Consider the following 19,738-nt stretch of genomic DNA (forward strand, 5'->3'; position numbering starts at 1 on the left):
TTCAAGTTCACTTGATAAACATTTCTTAGTCACATGATTGGTCATGACAGTCTATCTTGAATATATTGTCAAATTGAAAGGACTCATCATTTAATAAACCACAAAATTAAATGGAAAAATGAATTCTATTCATTTATATGAATGGTTAACCAAAAACGTTTTACAAAGTATTAAACTCTAAAACTTTAAAACATTTATTGAGGACATCAAAGCCATTCTCCAACATGCTTGATTCCCATAGCTGCAGTGTGCGAGTTGTGCTTCGCTTGAGGCAGAGGTATAGTTAATGGATCTGAGATGTTGTCGTCAGTTCCAATCTTGCTTATCTCGACTTCTTTTCTTTCCACGAACTCTCGTAGAAGGTGAAATCTACGAAGTACATGCTTGACTCTCTGGTGGTGTCTAGACTCCTTTGCCTATGCAATAGCTCCGTTATTATCACAATATAGAGTTATTGGTCCTTTAGTGGAGGGGACTACACCAAGTTCATCCTATGAACTTCCTTAGCCAAATAACTTCCTTTGCTGCTTCATGTGCAGCAATGTACTCCGCTTCAGTTGTAGAATCCGCAATGGTGCTCTGTTTAGCATTTTACCAGCTTACTGCACCTCCATTGAGGCAGAAGACAAACCCAAACTATGATCTGAAATCATCTTTGTCAGTTTGGAAACTTGCGTCCGTAGAGCCTCTAACAATTAATTCATCATCTCCACCATAGACCAGGATATCATCTTTGTGCCTTGTCAGGTACTTCAGAATATTCTTGGCAGCAGTCCAATGCGCCTCTCCTGGGTCTGACTGGTATCTGCTCGTAGCACTAAGTGCGTACGCAACATCCGTGCGTGTACATATCATAGCATACATTATTGAACCAATCAATGATACGTATGGAATCCCCCTCATTCGTCTACGCTCATCCAGTGTTTTTGGCCACTAAGTCTTGCTTAGAGTCATTCCCTGAGACATGGTTATAACCTCGCTTGGAGTCAGCCATATTGAACCTTTCAAGCACCTTATTGATATAAGTGCTTTGACCAAGTCCAATATATTTTGAAGTTGTAATGTGAATGTGGTGACTCTGTTTTAGCCAAAAAAAAATAAAAAAAATTCCCATATCCTAAGGGTAGATTATAACATATCCTATACTCCGGTCCTATGACTCATACTCCTTAAGTCATAACTCATACTCTCATAGCCTAAGATTAGGTTATTCCATTATTGTTGAAGGGAGAAAAAGAATGTTCATGGCTAGTCATGCCTTTAGTAATTAGTAATAAAGGAGAATAATCTAATCATAAATACGACATTTTACCATAAGTTTTGGATACCAAAAGAACATTGTTTCACACCAACAAGTGCTTACTTCTATAAATGAAAAAAAGACAAATTTGTTAAAAATTACTACTCCCTCCGTTCTTAAATGTTAGTCATGTTTTGACTTTTAACTCGTTTTAACTTAATATTTAAACGTAAATATCTCCAAATATGTGTGTTAGAAACATATAAAATTTTGATATTGTTAAACTACACATTAAGACAAACAAAATAAGATCTCACATGAATATGTTTTGAAGTATGTATTGGAAATAAATTAGAAGATTTTCTTCAATTGTGAAGAGTGTCAAGATTCCAAAAGGGACTAATATTCGAGAACAGAGGGAGTATGAGTTTAAGAAATACTACGTTCCTTATAAATTAATTTGAGATTTTTCGAGAAACTACCTTATAAAGAAAATGTTGTAATTAAATATCTTATAATTTTTTTTAGGATGTAAGATACTACATTTGGTTGGATTATGACCATTTATGCAAAATTTCGGGGTTAACTTTTCTCGGAATTTAAGTCAAGGTTCATAATTCGGGAAAAAGTAGTGTGTTACAACATAATTTTTTATATAAGGAAGTTGATTACAATTTTTTATAAAGTATTTTTTCGCTAAAACACAATTTTATAAGGTAGTTTTTGACAACATTGCTTTTAAAAAAGTCCAGTACTCCTGGTGGCTTATCGAAAATGTAAAGTATGATCTCTAACACTAACACGAAGATGACATTTGATCCTTGGTCTACTTGGATACCAAAATAATACTCCGTATTGTTATAAGTAGGGAATCCGTATTATGGTTTGTACAAATCTGTTTGCAATTCCTTTAGAGAGAGAAAAAAGAGCTGAGTGGATGGTTACCATGGAGTAGTACTCCTGGTGCCTTATCGAAAATGTTATTTTTGGAGTCCCTAAAGCGATAGTTACTTGCAACCACAATGTAAAAGACAACATTAGCAGCACTTAATGCAGCTAACACCCAGAAATAGTTATCTAAACGACTATTATTGGATGTAGCTTGGAACCAACTTGTCCCACTACCACTAATATTTTGGCTAATCTTTCCTACTATATCAACAGTAATTGGACTCACCATGTATCCAATTCCAGACGCTGCAAATGCAAAATGTATTGAGTATCGACTCATAGGGGGAGGAGCTTGATCCGATAGCAAGTCAGTTACACTCGTTGCAAGTATTCCATCCGATGCACCAAGCAAAGCAAATTGTGGCATTAGCCAAAATATGCTCATAGGTATTTTTTCGTTGATTAAGTCCTGATTTTTTGCTATTCGTAGCCTTTTTTTCTCTACAATTGCTGCTGCGATGCAGCATAATATCGAGAGCATCATTGCCACTGCAATTCCTACAAGAGACACCCAACGTTTGCGGGATATTGAGCTGCCAACAACTTCATCGGCTATCATCTCAAAGAGCTTGGTGAAGAGTAAATTTGCGAATACATTGAAGAACAAAAAGACTAAAGAAGGATCAAGTTCGGTGTTCATGCTCTCTGCTTGCTGCATAAAGTATGTCTCCCCTAAGGAAGATACAACTCCACATATTATTAAGGTCATCCACAAGGGAATTAACCGTATCAAAATCTTGGTTGCTTCGACTTCAGATACTCTGCAGAGCTTCCATCGACTTTGTTGTTGTTGGTTTAAATCAGGGTGTGGCAGTATAATAGCAGCCTTGTCCAGACACCTGTACAAACATAAATTTGGTAAGTGCGAGTATTAGAGTATGTACATTAGGGCTCTTGCATAGCTTTTCATGGAGAGTTACTTCAAAGTAATCCTTGGCCAAGACACCCAAAAAATTGATTCAACACCTATCCCATTAACAAGCTATGTTACTCAGACTCGGGTACTGGTATCAGACACGGTATATGTCCAAAAAGTGTATGACATGGCTAAATTGTGGAAATTTTCTTTGATTTTAGACCAAAATAAAATGTCGGAGTGTAAATTCCCATGTCCTATTGTCGATGATCTGACACAGGTACTTGAGCTAAAACAAAGAGTTTTAGTAACATAGTTAACAAGTTTCCGATGGTAAAAGATAAAATAAGGGCTATAGATATTCTCATGAACTAAGAAACAAAAGTACGTACGTACGTTACCTTAGACTGTTGGTGTGAGAAAACAAGGAAGATTCACCAAGGGCTATATTCTCATAAAGCTGACAAACATCTTGCGGTAGCCTATAAAAAAATTTGGAGCAAGCAGCAAAAAGCACGCGAAATGTAGTAGTGAAGGGGCTTCCTCGAGGTCCAACATACGTGTAAGAGGCAGCTGCACTCAAGAAAACTAGAAATGAAAACACTGCAAATATGGCTGAAACTCCAAACCTAATAGTCCATGGTTTGACGAACACCACTATTAGGATTCCAGCAACAAAGACAATGCTGCTGAAGAAGAAGAAGCAGAAGACTCCACAACATTTACAAAATAAACAAAGGAAGTGTCGTGGAAAAGAAGGTGATGATAGCCCAAAATTCGAAGCTAATGGAGAAGGATTCTGTTCTCGGACACCCACTTGAACATCGTTAATCTCTTCTTCGGAAGAATTGAATAAGTTAAAAGTTGTAGACAAGTTCGCTGCAATACTCTTTATCTGCTTTTCAGCAAAGAAGTCAAAAGAAGCTACATGACCTGCTATTCCTACCGCGTTAAGGACTAGGGCCGTGTAAAAGAGTTGTTTTTGGCGGTTCTCTATACATTCAGCCTTGTATTCTGCGCAGTTTCCATTTAATTTGGCTGAAACTGGTGGTGTTGACATCCAAAACAACCCCAGTCCCTACAACATATACAAGAGCATATTAAAACAAAAATGTGTGTGAGTTTTATCTTTAGTACAGATTGTGAAGGAAATAATGCCCTTGGTCCAAGTATGCATTCTATGTTAAGTCTAATAAATGCGGTTCAGTATTAATTAACAAGTTAATAATTCAGTGAGATCAAGTGAGCTGAATGCCTAGCTAGAGGCCGCTTCAGTTCAAGTGGAATTAATGATATTAATCCACAGCTTACTCTTGACTGAACCCGTAGGGTCACACAAATAGTACGTAAACGGATCAAGTATTTAATGGCATTAGATACTCCATCTATGGATATTCGGAATCGACGGATCTTGGTTTCAGTGGGAGCTGAGATCGTCACAGGCAAGAAATGAATACTCCGGAAACGATAATATTGCCGGAAACGGAAATATGGATCGTATCAGAAATATAAATATTATCCAAGTCGTAGATGTTGCCGGAAACGGAAACATGGCACGTATCGGAAAATATTATCGGAAATGGAAATATTGCCAGAATCGGAAATATTGCCGGAAACGGAAATATTGTCAGAATCGGAAATATTATCGGAATCGGAAAATAATTCCGGAAACGGAAATATTAAATATTTGTTCGAAACGGAAATTGATTCCGGAATCGGAAATATTAAATATTGTTCGTATCGGAAATGAATTCCGGAACCGGGAATTTAATCGGAAGCGTATCGTACGAATTAGCATCGGACGAGGCCTGCCGGACGAAGGCACAGCACGAAGTCGGGCCATCGCCCAGCAAGCCAAACGCGCGCCCAGCCAAGGCAGCGCCCAGGTCCACCGCAAGGCAGGCCCAGCGCGCGCCAAGGCCATGGCCTCGCTGCGTGGGCTGCTGCTCGAACGCACACGCATGGGCGGCCCTCGTGGCTGCCGTGTGTGTGTGAGTTTGTGTTCATGCATGATTCCTAAAACTATTAGAATTAGTATATGATTAAATTCCTATTCCTAAAAGGATAAATTAATTAATTAGAGTTCTTGTAGGATTCTAAGTTTAATTAATTCGTATCCTACTAGGATTCCAATTCCCTTTCTATAACTCTATAAATACGTGCCTAGGGTCACATATTTTAAGAGATTAATTCAAGTATTCAAAGTGAGTTTTGAGAGAAAAATTCAGTCATATTTCTTACCTAAGAGTGCCGAAAATTCTAGTACCTTAAGGGCGATTCTAGTTGGTCAATCTTAAGGCGGATCCGGACGTGCTGTGGACTATCTACGGAGGGACGACACTTGGAGTCCTAAAGACTTGTTCTTGTTCGGTTCGGGCGCAGCTAGGGAAGGCACGCAACAAAGAGTATGCATCTAAACTATGCTATATGATTATGTGTAAATAATATGTATTCCTGGCTAAATGGTTTTTCCGCATGATTTATGAATTGTCATATGTATCATAACCTAACAATGGTATCACGAGCCCCTTATTATTTTCATAATCTAAATTGCATGAACATGGTTAAATATTACAAATTTGCAAGAATTAAAAGGGTGATTAATTTTCGTAATTGTTAATTAATTGCAAATTGCGTTTATTTAATTATACGTACGCAGTTTTTCGGCAGTTTCTTCGTTACTCATCCAAATCGAGTGATTTTTGTGTCAATTCCGCATGTAAAAGGCATTCTAAAATTTTGACAAAAACAGTATTTTTCTGCCGAACCCAGAATTCTCAAATTCGAAGCCTAACTATGACTTTTCGAAGGTTTTAGTTTTTCGAATGCAAAATTTCGTAAATTTAAGACGTTAAATTAAATATTTGCGATTCTTGTTGATAAATCTTGGATTTTTGACTGACCTACTGTATATGTTTAACAAGTTTGAATGCCTAGCCTTGTTAATTATGCAATCTAATTTGTAATTATGATTAATTTGTTGAAAATTAGAATAATTTAGAATTAATTTGATTTTCATAATTAATTATAATTTAATTAGAAACCTATGATTAAAAACCACCATAAAAATTGTAAATTTATGATAAATTTTAAATTTTTATGACCTAGACTTGAATCCATAATAATCGGAAATCAATTGGATAATAAATTTTCGATTTTTCGCCCTAAAATTATGAAATTAATATTATTTATTAATTTGTCATTAATTTTAAATATAAATTTTAATTTTTATGCGATTCGTTCATATAACTTGCACGCACAAAGAAATGGACGCTTCGTGTTACCCTTAAGGGGTGTTGTATAGTGCGGGCATGCGACGACGAGCAAGGGAGCTCGTCGCCCGTGCGGCACGAATGCAATGAGCAAGGGCATGGTGCACGAGCACAAGGCAGCAGCCCTGCCTTGTGTCGTGGGCCACGAGCTATGAACAAATGGGCATGGGCGAAAGGCAAGCCAAGGCAGTCGCGTGTGGGCAGCAAGCGAGCTGCGCCACGACGCGCACTGCCTCTCGCAAGCGCGCGCAGCCTCGCGCGCAGCGAGCGCAAGCTCGCGTGCCACGAGCGCTGCGCCCAGCGATTGATCGCGCGCAATTGCTCGCGCGCACAGCGAGCGATGGCTCGCGCGCACAGCGAGCGATGGCTCGCGCGCACAGCGAGCGATGGCTCACGCGCACAGCGAGCGATGGCTCGCGCGCACAGCGAGCGATGGCTCGCGCGCAGCGAGCGCTGGCGAGCGCGCACAGAGAGCGATGGCTCGCGTGCGTCGAGCGCTGGCGCGCGCGCAGCGAGCACCATAGCGTGCGATGGCTTGCGATGGAAGATGCAGCAGCTATGCGACGAGCGCATGGGCTGCGCGCACATGGCCAACGATGGCTGTGTGCGTGCGGCCCATGGGCGTGCAATGCGTAGGGTGTTTGCGTTGCGATTAGATCGTTTTGAATGTTTAATTTGAAATTTTTCAGTTTACGTAATTTTAATTAATTTTAAAATTAATAATTTAAATTATTTTCTTGGATTTTAATTTTGAATATTGTAATTATAATAAATTTTATTTATTCTAATTATTTTACTAAAATTAAAATCATGAATTAATTTAAATACGACTGAAATTAAATTAAACTTTTTGGATTCAATTATAAATTTATATGAGCTTTAAATTTTAATTAAATTTGTATGTTTCCGGTTAGACTTGAAATACATTTTTATGTTTAAAATTAGTAAAGCATATGAATTTATTGGTTTAAGTGGGAGCCCTTTTAGTCATAAAACTCTTGATTAGGTCTACAAATCCTTAAGGTTAAAACAACTTGATTAGAATTAATAAGGACTGAATAATTGGTAGATTATTGGTGCCCTTGATTAATTGCTGCAAATGTTTACGTGATGCATAATGTGTTTTACTAACCAGCTATGTGGGCCATTCATGATAATGAATGGGTGAATGGTATATATTGTATATGTACTGTTTTGCAGGTTATGAAGTGACTAGTATGGCCCAAATAGGATAGAAAATATGGTTTGCGTACCATTAATTTGAATGTAATTGGTCTAAAGTACTAAAGTTATTTTTCAATTCAAATATGGTCTGCGTACCATCAAATAGTTGTAATTAGTTATAGCTTATCCTATTTGAAGAAAATGGTGCCTCCCACGGAGATTTTCAAGACGGACTTTGAAGTCAAAGCTTCAAGATGAAGTCGGGCCATACTAGATCACATTTATCTTATGCATGTTTTAAGTTATTTATTGCTTTTAAATATGTCTTAAAATGCATGAGATCAAAAGCTTGATTATGTTGCATGATTAAGGATTTTAGTTCACTTAAAATCTAACCAACATAGTAAGAGCCTTAAGTTCCAAACTTAAAAATTGAGTTAAAAGGTGCCATGCCAAAATATACACTTGCTTGGATATCCTTTACATCAATCTAGTAATAGTTTTCGCTCAGCGATGTGTTACTTATTGGTCCTAAAGGGGCAAGGTACACAAATAATTGTGAGTACATGTTAGTTTTGGTGAAACTCAACGATATAAGTAAGGAGTCCTTTTATGTCGTGGCAAAATCGATAGGTTTACCTAATAAGTTCTTAGACGTACCTATCAACCAAGAATAGTTTCTAGACTATTAGCAAAAGGCTTTTGCTTACCTAAAATGTTTTAGGATTAAGTCGACAAACTGTGCTTAGTTCTTCAATGATTTTAGGATCTTGGAATCGTTTTATTCACACCTGCCGGAACACATAACTTGAATAAAATGCTTAATAAACATTGAATTATGCATGTATGCTAGAATTTAAGTTTATTAAGAGAAACTGTGAATGATTATTTATTTGTTTATTCTTTTCAATTGTAGTTTTAATATGGCAAACAACAATCAAAACATCATCATGGGTTCTGAGCTTATGGTCAAGCTGAACCTGGCAAACTTTCTTGAATGGGAAGCTAAGCTAGTTGAAATAGTCAAACTCAATGGACTTGAGTATGTACTGTCACATCCCATGCCAAGCTACTATGCCAGAGACATGGCCCCTGAGAGATTTTACGCCTGGGATGCGGATCTCAAAAAGGTTATGAGTCTCATGCTGAACAATATCCCTGATGATTGGGCTAAAAGGTTTGTAGCTTAAGAACCTTTTACGCTCATCAAGAATCTGAGGGATATCTGTCGTGGAAGTACGGAGGACAGGGACCTGAACGTCCATGAGTTGATTGAATCAACGTCTGGTCTAAAGGTTGGTTCTCCCAACAGGTGTTATAGGATGGAGGTCCAAGAAACACATGTTCAGCTCCTTCGCACTAAACAGTGGGTAGGCGTCCCACTGAGGTTCCATGTGGATCTTATGTGTTCATAATTTGATCACCTAAGTCTACTAGGAACACCAATAAGCGAAAGGATGGCAGTCTCTATCTTGCTCAAATCACTACACAGTGGGTTTGGTCGCTTCAAGCAACTATACCTAAGTGAACCAAGAGAAGAAACAGTTGCAGAATTTGTTCACCTTGTCAGAAAGGCTGAAATAATACTGGACTGTGAAGCCAAAGATTTACTCAAGGCTAGAAGGAGACCGTTCAAGAAAGGTGGAAAGTCCAAGGGCAATGCTAAATCAAAGCAGGACAAGTCCACATCAAGCTGTCTTTATTGTGATGGAATAGGCCATTACAAAAGAGAATGTCCAAAGCTAAAGGAAGATCAGAAGAACGGAACAGTCGTTCCATCTTCAGGTATTTTCGTTATAGACTGTATACTTGCTAATTCAACTTCTTGGGTATTAGATACAGGTTGTGGCTCACACTTATGTTCCAATCCACAGGGACTAAGAAGAAGTAGAAAGTTAAGCAAGGGTGAAGTCGACCTACGAGTGGGAAATGGAGCACGGATTGCTGCATTAGCTGTAGGAACTTACTATTTGTCGTTGCCCTCCGGGCTAGTTTTGGAACTGGAAGATTGTTTCCATGTTCCAAGTCTTACTAAAAACATCATTTCAGTTTCTTTCTTAGATGCTAAGGGATTTTCTTTTTTAATAAAAGACAATAGTTGTTCGTTTTATTTTAAAGAGATGTTTTATGGATCTGCTAGATTAGTCAATGGACTTTATTTATTAGATCACGACAAACAAGTTTATAACATAAATACCAAAAAGGCCAAAAAGGATGATTCAGATCTCACCTATCTGTGGCATTGTCGATTAGGCCATATAAACTTGAAACGCTTAGAAAGACTTCAAAAGGAAGGAATTCTAGAACCATTTGACTTAGAGGATTATGGTAAATGCGAATCATGTTTACTTGGCAAAATGACAAAGCAACCTTTCTCTAAAGTTGGAGAAAGAGCAAATGAACTATTGGGTTTAATCCATACAGATGTATGTGGACCAATGAGTACAAATGCTAGAGGGGGTTTCAGCTACTTTATCACTTTCACTGATGACTTCAGTAGGTATGGTTATGTCTACCTAATGAAGCATAAGTCTGAATCCTTTGACAAATTCAAGGAATTTCAGAGTGAAGTAGAGAATCAATTAGGCAAGAAGATTAAAGCACTGCGGTCTGATAGAGGCGGTGAATATCTGAGCTATGAATTTGATGACCATCTGAAAGAATGTGGAATTCTATCAGAATTGACTCCTCCTGGAACACCACAATGGAACAGTGTGTCGGAACGGAGGAACAGAACCTTGCTAGACATGGTCAGGTCAATGATGGGTCAGGCCGAACTTCCATTAGAATTTTAGGGACATGCACTAAATACAGCTGCACTCACTATAAATAGAGCTCCGTCTAAAGCTGTCGAAAAGACTCCATACAAATTATGGTTTGGAAAGCCTACAAATGTGTCTTTTCTTAAGATTTGGGGATGTGAAGTATAAGTCAAGCGATTAATTTCAGACAAACTTCATCCAAAATCTGACAAATGTATCCTTGTGGGCTATCCAAAGGAAACAAAGGGGTATTACTTCTACAATACATCTGAGAACAAGGTGTTTGTTGCTCGAGATGGTGTCTTTTTGGAGAAAGATCACATTTCCAAAATGACAAGTGGGAGAAAAATAGACCTCGAAGAAATTCGAGTCGAACAACAAACTCTAGAGAATGCTCAAGATGACATTCAGGATGAAACTCAGAGATCTTTAGAAGAATCTGGTGAGAATCATGGTCAATCTAGAAATGTTACCCCGCGTAGATCGCAAAGATATAGATCTCAACCGGAAAGGTACTTAGGTATTTTGACGAACGAGAGCTATGACGTTCTATTACTTGAAAGTGATGAACCTGCGACTTACAAACAAGCTATGACGAGCCCTAGCTCCAAGCAATGGCAAGAAGCCATGCAATCTGAATTGGACTCCATGTCTGAAAACCAAGTATGGGATTTGGTCGATTTGCCAGATGGCTACCAAGCCATTGGAAGCAAATGGGTTTTCAAACTGAAAAAGGACAAGGATGGGAAACTTGAAGTTTTTAAAGCTAGATTGGTTGCAAAAGGTTACAGGCAAGTCCACGGTGTGGATTACGATGAAACCTTTTCACCAGTTGCAATGCTAAAGTCTATTCGGATAATGTTAGCAATCGCTGCATATTACGATTACGAAATATGGCAGATGGATGTCAAAACTGCTTTCTTAAACGGCGTTTTAACAGAAACTGTGTTTATGACACAGCCTGAAGGTTTTGAGGATCCAAAGAATGCTAAAAAGGTATGCAAGCTAAAGAAGTCAATCTACGGATTGAAGCAGGCATCCAGGAGCTGGAATATACGTTTTGATGAAGCAGTCAAGGACTTTGGTTTCATTAAGAACGCAGACGAATCTTGTGTATACAAGAAGGTCAGTGGGAGCAAAATTGCTTTCCTAGTATTATATGTCGACGACATATTGCTTATCGGAAATGACATTCCTATGTTGAACTCTGTCAAGATTTGGCTTGGGAAATGTTTTTCGATGAAGGATCTAGGAGAAGCACAGTACATATTGGGCATCAAGATTTACAGAGATAGATCTAAAAAGATGATTGGACTTAGTCAAAGAACTTATATCAATAAGGTGCTTGATAGGTTCAAGATGGCGGACTCCAAGCGAGGCTACCTACCCATGTCTCATGGAATGACTCTAAGCAAGACTCAGTGCCCAAAAACACTTGATGAGCGTAGACGAATGAATGGGATTCCATATGCATCATTGATTGGTTCAATAATGTATGCTATGATATGTACACGCCCGGATGTTGCGTACGCACTCAGTGCTACGAGCAGATACCAGTCAGACCCAGGAGAGGCGCATTGGACTGCTGCCAAGAACATTCTGAAGTACCTGAAAAGGCACAAAGATGACTTCCTGGTCTATGGTGGAGATGATGAATTAATTGTTAAAGGCTATACGGACGCATGTTTCCAAACCGACAAAGATGATTTCAGATCACAGTCTGGGTTTGTCTTCTGCCTCAACGGAGGAGCAGTAAGCTGGAAAAGTGCTAAGCAAAGCACCATTGCGGATTCTACAACTGAAGCGGAGTACATTGCTGCACATGAAGCAGCAAAGGAAGCTATATGGCTAAGGAAGTTCATAGGTGAACTTGGTGTAGTCCCCTCCATTAAAGGACCAATAGCCCTGTATTGTGACAATAACGGAGCTATTGCACAGGCAAAAGAGCCTAGACACCACCAGAGAGTCAAGCATGTACTTCGTAGATTTCACCTTCTACGAGAGTTCGTTGAAAGAAAAGAAGTCGAGATAAGCAAAATTGGAACTGATGACAACATATCAGATCCATTGACTAAACCTCTGCCGCAGGCGAAGCACAACTCGCACACTGCAGCTATGGGAATCAAGCATATTGGAGAATGGCTTTGATGTCTCTGTTTAATGTTTTAAAGTTTTAGAGTTTAAATCTTTGTAAAACATTATTGGTTAATCATTCACAATAAATGAAAAGAATTCATTTTTCCATTTAATTTGTGGTTTATTAAATGATGAGTCCCTTCAATTTGACGATATATTCAAGATAGACTGTCAGGACCAGTCCTGTGACTAAGAAATGTCTATCAAGTGAACTTGAATGTCAAAGGTTGAAAATGGTCCCTAATCGGAGTTTTCTATAAAATTGGACGCATAGAAAACGTTAGACGATTAGAATGCAAGATGACTAGTAGTTCTGTTTCTTGAACTATGTGGACATGGCAATGTCATAATCATTTGCATAGATACTTACTTTGGGAAGACTAGTATCGGACAAGACCTATGAAACTTTACTGTAAGAGATGAAAGTCTGTCATAAGTAAATTTCATTAAATTATTAGACACTAAATCCTCAATACCTGAGTGATTTGAGATTACTTGTTTGAGAACTGGTTGCTTTGACGTTGACCAACCGTCGCACCGTAAAAGGAGGCTATAAAGGCAACGCTCAGGTAATCACCTATCAAACGAAGTCTAATCTCAAGATCGCAAGATTGGGATTGTCCTCCCATAAATCGGGATGAGATGCTTAAAAGTTGTACAAGGCCACTCGGAGAGCTAGAAACTGTGAAATGCATGGCCGTGCTCGGATGAATCATAGGCTATGATTATCTGTTTATTTGATCAGTTGAACTCTGAAACCGAGGAACACCTCTGGACATAATAAGGATGACAACTCTTACCTTATGTTCAAGAGCAAGCATCGAGCGACAAAGGAATTAGGAAATGCACACTTGTCCCTAAGGACAAGTGGGAGACTGAAGGAAATAATGCCCTTGGTCCAAGTATGCATTCTATGTTAAGTCTAATAAATGCGGTTCAGTATTAATTAACAAGTTAATAATTCAGTGAGATCAAGTGAGCTGAATGCCTAGCTAGAGGCCGCTTCAGTTCAAGTGGAATTAATGATATTAATCCACAGCTTACTCTTGACTGAACCCGTAGGGTCACACAAATAGTACGTAAATGGATCAAGTATTTAATGGCATTAGATACTCCATCTATGGATATTCGGAATCGACGGATCTTGGTTTCAGTGGGAGCTGAGATCGTCACAGGCAAGAAATGAATACTCCGGAAACGATGATATTGCCGGAAACGGAAATATGGATCGTATCGGAAATATAAATATTATCCAAGTCGTAGATGTTGCCGGAAACGGAAACATGGTACGTATCGGAATATATTATCGGAAATGGAAATATTGCCAGAATCGGAAATATTGCCGGAAACGGAAATATTGTCAGAATCGGAAATATTATCGGAATCGGAAAATAATTCCGGAAACGGAAATATTAAATATTTGTTCGAAACGGAAATTGATTCCGGAATCGGAAATATTAAATATTGTTCGTATCGGAAATGAATTCCAGAACCAGGAATTTAATCGGAAGCGTATCGTACGAATTAGCATCGGACGAGGCCTGCCGGACGAAGGCCCAGCACGAAGTCGGGCCATCGCCCAGCAAGCCAAACGCGCGCCCAGCCAAGGCAGCGCCCAGGCCCACCGCAAGGCAGGCCCAGCGCGCGCCAAGGCCATGGCCTCGCTGCGTGGGCTGCTGCTCGCACGCACACGCATGGGCGGCCCTCGTGGCTGCCGTGTGTGTGTGAGTTTGTGTTCATGCATGATTCCTAAAACTATTAGAATTAGTATATGATTAAATTCCTATTCCTAAAAGGATAAATTAATTAATTAGAGTTCTTGTAGGATTCTAAGTTTAATTAATTCGTATCCTACTAGGATTCCAATTCCCTTTCCATAACTCTATAAATACGTGCCTAGGGTCACATATTTTAAGAGATTAATTCAAGTATTCAAAGTGAGTTTTGAGAGAAAAATTCAGTCATATTTCTTACCTAAGAGTGCCGAAAATTCTAGTACCTTAAGGGCGATTCTAGTTGGTCAATCTTAAGGCGGATCCGGACGTGCTGTGGACTATCTACGGAGGGACGACACTTGGAGTCCTAAAGACTTGTTCTTGTTCGGTTCGGGCGCAGCTAGGGAAGGCACGCAACAAAGAGTATGCATCTAAACTATGCTATATGATTATGTGTAAATAATATGTATTCCTGGCTAAATGGTTTTTCCGCATGATTTATGAATTGTCATATGTATCATAACCTAACAGATTGTGTGACTTACAAGAGAGTTGGAAAGACTGGAGAGCAAGAGGATACTAAAGTGGCCTAGGAAAGCATCCGCGACGAAGACAAAGACAAGAGGCAATACTTTAGTTGAACCCCTCCATATATTGATAATTGTTGCCGCATGCCTGAGATCAAGCTTCCATACCTCGGCCAAGTATAACATCATCACCCATAACATCACTATTCTCGCGAACCAATGCGCCCACTTTAACCCTGCAATTGCATTCAAAACAATTGAGCTTTATTGTATTGACATAATATTTAGGGACAGTGACGAATGGGGTCACTATTAAAAAAATTAACTAAATAGAGTAATTTTAAATGCAGCTTAATAAAAAATTAACTAAAATCAAGCAATTTTTTTAGGCTAAGTGAGGTCAAGTGATTAATATGTATTGTGATAGAATCCAACCTTCCTTACCTTGTACTTTTTTTATATTTCTTGTATTAGTCTTATCTAAACTTTATAGGACTTTTTTTTTGAATTTTCTAGGTTTTAGCTAAGATTATTATGTTATTGTCATTCCAGTGTTCACGTGCAGTTTTTAGCTAATTCAAAATAAACCTCTACGAGGGGTATGAATCCATATCTTTCACCAGAAGTTGCGTTGCTTATCTCTAGCGTTGTTGTAAGCCTTTATTGATATTGTGATGTCGCTTGTTTTTTAGCTTTGTTGCCTCAACAAAGTCTCCCTAACAAATACATTCGCGTCGTCGGCCCCACTTGTGACTGTTGTGCGCACAAAAGTGTCCGATCGGCGCCTGCGTCTCATTCTTTTTGCCAATAGACAAGAGCTCTCATTCTCAGAAACCTTGCTTGTTCGTGCTTTACGAGCCCTTTGAATTCGTTCCGCACAAGGCTTGCGCCCCTACCGCCTGATAGGCAGGAGCGTGCCGCACGGTCCCGGTGCCCAAAACATTCGAACTGTGACACATTGGCTCCACCAATAGATTGAGAAGACGTATAATGTGTTGGAAGTTCTTGTTGGAAAATACAAAAGAAAAGAGTGTAAAAATGTGAATGGTCCTTATGTCCCACATTGAAAGAATTCCTCGTTTCCTCTTTGTTTATATATTGGGTTGAGGGTGTAACTCTTGTTTGAGAAAGTGTGAGAGTGGTATGGATGGACACATAATTCACACACGTGCGCGCCAGTCGGGTCGGGCCGTGGGCCTTGGCAATGTGATGTGCGGGAGTGGGGTGGGTTTTGTGGGCCTTTTGGTACCGGGCTATTTTGGTTAATTCCTTGTTACGGGAATCTGTATTGATTACTTAACCGTTGGATTAATTAGCCTTAATGGTGTTCAATATAGTTTTTATTGCTTTGACCGTTATTGTCTTTGTCTCTTCCTAAGTTTGATTATATATAATCAAACTTTGTAGCTTCCCAAAAATGATATATACTACACAAATTGCTTCCTCTAAAAACTACCTTTTTTCCTTCCTCTCTCAATTACTCTCGGTTTTGGGCATGTATTCTGACTCCATTCGGATTTGTGAGTGCACACAAATTCGGAGCTGTGTTAATCCTGGAGGGCGACCGCTTTTGTTCTACTGCACCAGGAGGTAGTGCGGAATCGTCTTTTAGGACAGTGGTATCCAATGGCACAGCAATTGTACGTTGTATGTTCATCCGGTTGGTCGCATATTCCAGATAAGTCCTTCCTAACTATGTTATTGTTGCAACATCATTTTGTTATTTTTATATATGCAACAATCTAAAAGACGATTATTAATGTTGCGTATGTTTTGATGGTGTTGCTATTGATGTTGATTTCTTTAACTATTCGGACTTGTAAGACGATCTGGAAATATACGGAATCGGGAATGACAAAAATGTTTTTGGTATTGTTTGGCCTTGAAATCAGATTGCTATCATCAAGGGGAGTTTTCTGAATTTCTACTAATAATAATTTTTATCGCATAATTTATTGTTGGGTAATTTGTTAATTTGAGTTTCCGAGTTTATAATTTAGTTTCAATAATTAATTTATTGAATCGTTTTTGGAGAACTCAATTGACTTGTATCTACACATAGACCTTGATCATCAATGATGCTGTACGAAGCAGTGGTATTAAAACTCCCCCAACTCCTACGAAGGAGAGTTAATAATTGTCGTTATATTTCATACGTTAAAAAATGGTGGTCACAATTCATACCTTCAAATGCTTCTCTTGAATTGCATATTAATTTTGGGTATGATTGTTTTTTTATATTTGCTATTAATTCAAAGTGTTGTACTTGGAATACCGGAGGATTACACAATTCAAGACTAAATGGATGAATCAACACACTTCTTAATCCTGACCATATTATCCTGAGTAGATGATGTCAGAGCCAAGTGTTCAATTTGTCACAAAACTGTCACCAAATGAGAGTGGAACAAAGGGTCTTCAAGCAAAGTTCCTAATAACAGATTGATGACTTCTCATGAAGAGCTAAGTATTTTCTAATTGTCTTAAACGATTGAATTTGACGTGTTATTCAAGGGTTTTTATGACACTCTTAAAAGGATATACTTTTATGTGACGTTTCAATGGTCTATGTGCTCCTTATCAGCATACCGCCTATGATGAGATAAGTATTTTCTTATTATCGATCTGCCATGGTTGACCTTACTATGTTGTTATAGTTCAAAGCTAATGGATGAAAATTTGTTTTAAATGATTATATTCATATAGTCTTCTTACTACCTCCTTTCAAACGGTAGTATATATTTCATTTAATATTTTTATTGAAGCCTATCTTTTTATAAGATTCTTAACATTGAAGTTGGAGGTTTTGTGTAATATCTGATGTTATATACATCATATTTAACGCAAGGAGATGTAGTACAAACTTAATTGCCGATTCGATGTTACATATGTTTTGCAGTGGAGACGCATCTTGGAGTCATTGCTTTGAAGGTTTTCCGGAATTACTAGAGATATTTATTTTGTGTTAAAAAATGTTATGTGGTAATGCCATTTCAAACCTTGGCAATCTAACAAGTTCGTGTCATAACAGGGGAGTTTCTTCTCAATTTTATTAGTGATCAATCTATAACTATTGGAGAAGCGGTTACCACAAAATACAGTGGTTAAGCTTGTTTATTATTAAAAAAAATATTGGAGTGTTTAAAATTTGTTTTATATTATTCTTGGTTATTGGTGTTGTCTCTTTGTATGGCATTTACATAGAAAACATTCGCAAGAATCGCGGTAGTACTCGAAGCACGAGGCTTTGATGGGTTTTATATGCCCGTGCCTCGATGAGTTTTAAAGTTGAGATGGGTAATGGTACTCGACTAACCCGATGTGAAATTTGGCGATATAGGGGAAGCTCCTTCATATTTTTAATGTTGTAAGTTTAACTTATTTACATATTTTAGTTTATGTACATTCTCATAGTCTCATGTTAGGTATTTTATTTAATACTCTAGCAGGGAATGTGGGGTTTGAGGTTAAAACTTGAACACTAATGAGTAAGTTGTGATGTGAATAGATTGTCCAGGGTGCAGTGATGGTAGCATACCCATTAGACACGGTAGTAGGGAAGTGATTGATTGCTTTATAATATAGTTGTCAAATTATTATTACTCATTTATGTTTTTATTTGTGCCCCGTTTATGCATACTATTTATTTTGGTAAATAGTTGTGCAATGTGGGGGTGGGCTAGTGTTTGAGACTAACTAATAAGTTAGTTGCAAACTTGGTTGTGGTGAGTATATTTGTAAAGCTACAAAAGAATCGTTTCAAGCACCTACGTACATGGTGGTATGAAAAGGTTTATTAAGACCACTCATTTTCTTAGCTTATTATGTTTGGGTTTTATTGCATGTGTGTAGCCTAACTATTAGCTTTAAGTGTGCCAATATGGATTGTGACAATCACCTGTTTTTTGGTTCTCACACACTTTAATTTAATAATGTTGGTGAGACTAATGTTTCTAATGTCTTAAGCCAAGATGAAGGTCCGAGGTCAATTATATGATACTTGATGGCCTGATAAGGCTAGTGAGTTGGTCCATGCACATTTAATCTTATTCTCATTGCATGGAGAATGTTTGGTAATTGTCAATTACCTAATATACACTTGTTGTGGTTCTAGCATACTATTATTATTAGCTTTTGAGAAAGTACCCTCAAAATATTATGCTAATGTGTTTGTAATAGTATAATGCCGTGAGTTACTCTTGATTTGTTGTTGCTTTGCAGTTGGGACAATCATATCATTACTAGTAAATTTTCTTTTCACTAGGTGATAGTATGTAATGTTATGAGAAGATGCAAAGTATAAGTATATTGCACTTTACACTATGAAGCTGAGCTCATCGGACTGAATCTAAGATGTCAAGAGAACAAGGTCTGTAAGTTGGTTAAGTCGTACGTTGAAGGACTTAAGCAAGCTCCTAAATGACGGCATTACAAGTTTGACAAGACTATGTCTGGTAATGTTTTTCATGTCATTGAAGGTGACTCTTGTGTTTATTCTAAGCATGATTCTCTTGAATGTATGATCGTTTGTCTTTATGTGGATGATATGATATGTTTGACACTAACTTGGATCGAATAGATGTAAAAGAATTTCTAAATTCAGAAATTTGAAATGGTAAGCGACATGGATGAGTCAAATGTGATTTTGAGAGTAAAATTCATAAGGACTCCAAATGCCATTTGTCTTAATCTGTCTCACTAAGCTGAAAATTTTGCTTAAAACGTTTTTCTCATTTAATGTCGATCAAGTTAGGACTCTTTTTGATCCAAACATCCACTTAAAGATAAATCCGATCTAGTTTGTCAAATCAAATATGCTAAGATTGTCGGGAGTGTTATATGAACTACACTACGCTTGACATTGATTATTCTGTGAAGTGGATTGAGCAGGTATAAGCATAGACCAAGTAATGATTATTGGGATGCTATAAGGTGATTGCTTCAGGTACCGTATGGGTACCATGGATTGGAGTTTGCACTACTCCGAATTTCCAGGAGTGTTGGAGGGATTATGTGATCCCTATGTGGTATTTGTAAATTACAAAGTTCACTCCAGCAGTGGTTGTGCCTTCACCCTAGGGGGGTGGAGTTGTATCTTGGAAATCTTGCAAGCAA

At 38.2% G+C, this 19,738-nt stretch overlaps 1 protein-coding gene across 1 annotated transcript in view; it reads right to left on the reverse strand.

Annotated features, from left to right (window-relative positions):
• Nucleotides 1-1,675: 1,675 nt before the first annotated feature.
• Nucleotides 1,676-19,738, reverse strand: part of LOC110790841 (protein NRT1/ PTR FAMILY 5.5-like) — a 37,677-nt gene continuing 19,614 nt past the window's right edge. The window contains exons 3-5 of the mRNA XM_056830359.1: nt 14,642-14,859; nt 3,449-4,125; nt 1,676-3,030 (exon numbers count right to left, since the gene is read on the reverse strand). Coding sequence (XP_056686337.1) covers nt 2,151-3,030; nt 3,449-4,125; nt 14,642-14,859 — 1,775 coding nt within the window. The 3' untranslated portion in view covers nt 1,676-2,150. The remainder of the gene's footprint in view (nt 3,031-3,448; nt 4,126-14,641; nt 14,860-19,738) is intronic.

The sequence above is a fragment of the Spinacia oleracea genome, chromosome 5 (genome assembly GCF_020520425.1).
Source record: "Spinacia oleracea cultivar Varoflay chromosome 5, BTI_SOV_V1, whole genome shotgun sequence".
NCBI lineage: Eukaryota > Viridiplantae > Streptophyta > Magnoliopsida > Caryophyllales > Amaranthaceae > Spinacia > Spinacia oleracea.